General features: G+C 34.8%; 1 protein-coding gene across 1 annotated transcript; it reads left to right on the forward strand.

Annotated features, from left to right (window-relative positions):
• Positions 1 to 1389: 1389 nt before the first annotated feature.
• On the forward strand, positions 1390 to 2310 carry LOC147807272 (general transcription factor II-I repeat domain-containing protein 2B-like). The gene has a single exon (XM_087168858.1). It carries the CDS (start codon positions 1390 to 1392, stop codon positions 2308 to 2310), a length of 921 nt encoding a protein of 306 aa, XP_087024984.1.
• The last annotated feature ends 512 nt before the right edge of the window (positions 2311 to 2822 follow it).

The raw sequence follows: 2822 nt of genomic DNA on the forward strand, positions 1-2822 counted from the left end.
CTTTAACCCATCAGTTTTAAAATCATATCTGCACCTCTCAGCAGCTTTGCTGTGTTCTATTTTTGATTTTTTAAATTTCAACTTTGTTATTGCCCATAATGACTTTGATTTTAATGATATTTTAATACCATCTTATACTTTGGTTTTGATTTCTATTTTTACCGTTTTCTTATTGATCTTGGGCAGGGGGCTCCAAACTTTCCAGCCTTAGGGCCAGGGCCGTTTTATCCATTAGGCACTGTAGGCAACTGTCTAGGGGCCCCGCCACGTTCAGGGGCCCTGTGCTACAGAGAAAAAAATTGACTATGTTTCTTAAACAGTAATTATAAACAGTGATGTATTGGAAAAGGTTAACTTTCAGGATGTCTTGAACGATTTTGTAACAAAAAAAGTTAGAAGAGTTAATATTTAAGCTTATTGTATGATTTTTTTTAAATGCATATATTAATTACTTAAATTCTTTTCGTTTGATTCAATATTTTTATTGAATAATGTGATAATATACCTATGTAGTAAAAAACAACGTAAGTATGAATAAAGTGCTGTGTTAGCGAAAAAATATATTAGGAAGTCAGAAGACGGTAGGGGGGGGTGGCGAGACGAGCATTGCCTAGGGGCCGCGACATGCATTAGCCGGCCCTGCTTAGGGCCATACTGATTACTTCAGTAAGTTCCGAGGGCCAAAACCATATTATCATTGTTGCCGGTGGTAAAAAGTGAAATAGTCCACTGATGAAAAAAAAAGTCCGAAAAAGTACGCAACTTTTAAAAAAGGCTGCAAATCGGACTAAAGTCCGCAAAACGGCAACACTACATATTATTAATTTTCCTGTCATTATCTGTAATTTCTAGATTAGTCGTAGAGTACGAGCCATGAGGAGTAACGTGACACGACATCTGGTGGACACAAGCGGAAATAGGTAGTACCTTCTATCGCTAACAGATGGCGCTAATAGCACGTACAGAATAATCTCATTGGTTCGAGAAAGTTCTGGTGTCTTCCATTCACTTCTAGATGGCAGTAATTGGAATATATAAGAAGGCTAGTGGCGCAACAAGTCAGTTCCTATGACACTGTTGTGAAATAAACAAGTCAGTTCCTATGACACTGTTGTGAAGTGCATGAAGAACTTTTTGATATGTATAGTATTCATGGCACAACTACTGGTACAGATATTTTTAAAGGAGTTGAAATGGCCATTAATCAAAAGAACCTTCGATGGAAAAACTTGAAATGTATTACAACTGATGGAGGCAAAAACATGAGTGGGAAAGAAAAAAGGAGTGGTCGCTCTTGTGTCAAAGGCTGTAGAAAATGACAGTGGTTCAAAACCATTAGTCTTACATTGTATCATTCATCAACAGTCTTTGTGCGGAAAATGTTTGGATATGTCTGAAGTTCTGAAACCAGTAATATTAACTGTTAATTTTATCAGATCTTTTGGGCTGAATCACCGACAATTCCGACAATTTATTGCAGAGATTGGAGAAAATGACTTACCTTATCATATTGCCGTACGTTTGCTTAGTTGTGGGAAAGTCCTTCAGCGCTTTTTTGAACTTCGAGCAGTGATCGAAATTTTTTTGAATGAAAAGCATCGCCCTCTTACTGAATTACAAAACAGCGCATGGCTGTGGAAGTTAGCATTCTATGTTAATTTGACAAAACATGTGAACGAACTGAATTTGAGATTGCAAGGAGATAACCAGCATCTTCCTGATTTATACATTAATATCAAATCATTCCGGAAGAAATTGATACTGTTTCAATCACAACTACGAAGTAAATGTTTTTCACATTTTAAAACATGTGAAATCTTCAGCCACACCACTGAGACTGAGTTTCCTATCGATTTTGCAATCGAAACTTTGAGTGCTTTGAAAATAAATTTTGATACTCGTTTCTCGGACTTTGATGCCATTGCGAATCAAATTAAGATTTTTCAGAATCCTTTTGATACTGACATTGAAACCCTAGCCCCGGAACTTCAAATGGAAATGATTGATCTGCAATGCAGTGGTAATTTTAAGAACAAATATCAAAACTCATCTTTGTTGGAATTTTATAAGAGTCTTCCACTGACACAATTTGATAATTTGCACAAATTTGCTCGTGGGCTGTTTTTTGTTTTTGGTACTACTTATTTGTGTGAGAAGACCTTCTCCAAAATGAAGTACACAAAAAATGTTTACAAATCTAAATTAACTGATGAGCATCTTAAATCTCTTTTAATAATTGGTACAAGTAAGATTAGTCCACAACTACAAACTATTGTCAGTGGAAAATCTCAATTACATAACTCTCATTAGTATTTCATATGTCATTATGCTTGTTATAAGTTATGTTTTTATTTAAAATGTATAATTTGTTAGTTATTATATACTGAAGTTAAATTTTCTGCATATTATACATGTCTTTACTCATTACAATTCTGCGTTTCTTTATCCAACTTATCACAAAAACAATAACAATAAGCCTACAACAATGTTATGAGTAGTTAGCCCATGACCATATCAATGTAGATGTCATATTAATAATTATTCAACATAAAATTAGAACACTTCAGTAAACTAAATTTAATTTGCTATAAAAAATATGTTCTCTAAAAGGAGTTTTCAAGTATGCTAGCTCTCCGCGGGTCGGACAAAATCTGTCCGCGGGCCGGATGTGGCCCTCGGGCCGTAGTTTGGAGACCCCTGATCTTGGGCATTGATACTCTTGTTTTTAGTGCTATTTACAATTTATTGGTTCCTGATTTACACTGAGACATTTGATTTTAATTGGTATTTTGTATTTATTTTTTTAAATTTGATTATTTATC

Source organism: Parasteatoda tepidariorum, chromosome 7, assembly GCF_982258835.1.
Source record: "Parasteatoda tepidariorum strain Cologne lab strain chromosome 7, Ptep-v5.0, whole genome shotgun sequence".
NCBI classification, from domain to species: Eukaryota; Metazoa; Arthropoda; class Arachnida; order Araneae; family Theridiidae; genus Parasteatoda; species Parasteatoda tepidariorum.

Excerpts from the sequence above, each read along its gene's own strand:
- LOC147807272 (XM_087168858.1), top strand. The coding sequence starts at position 1,390 with ATGTCTGAAGTTCTGAAACCAGTAATATTAACTGTTAATTTTATCAGA.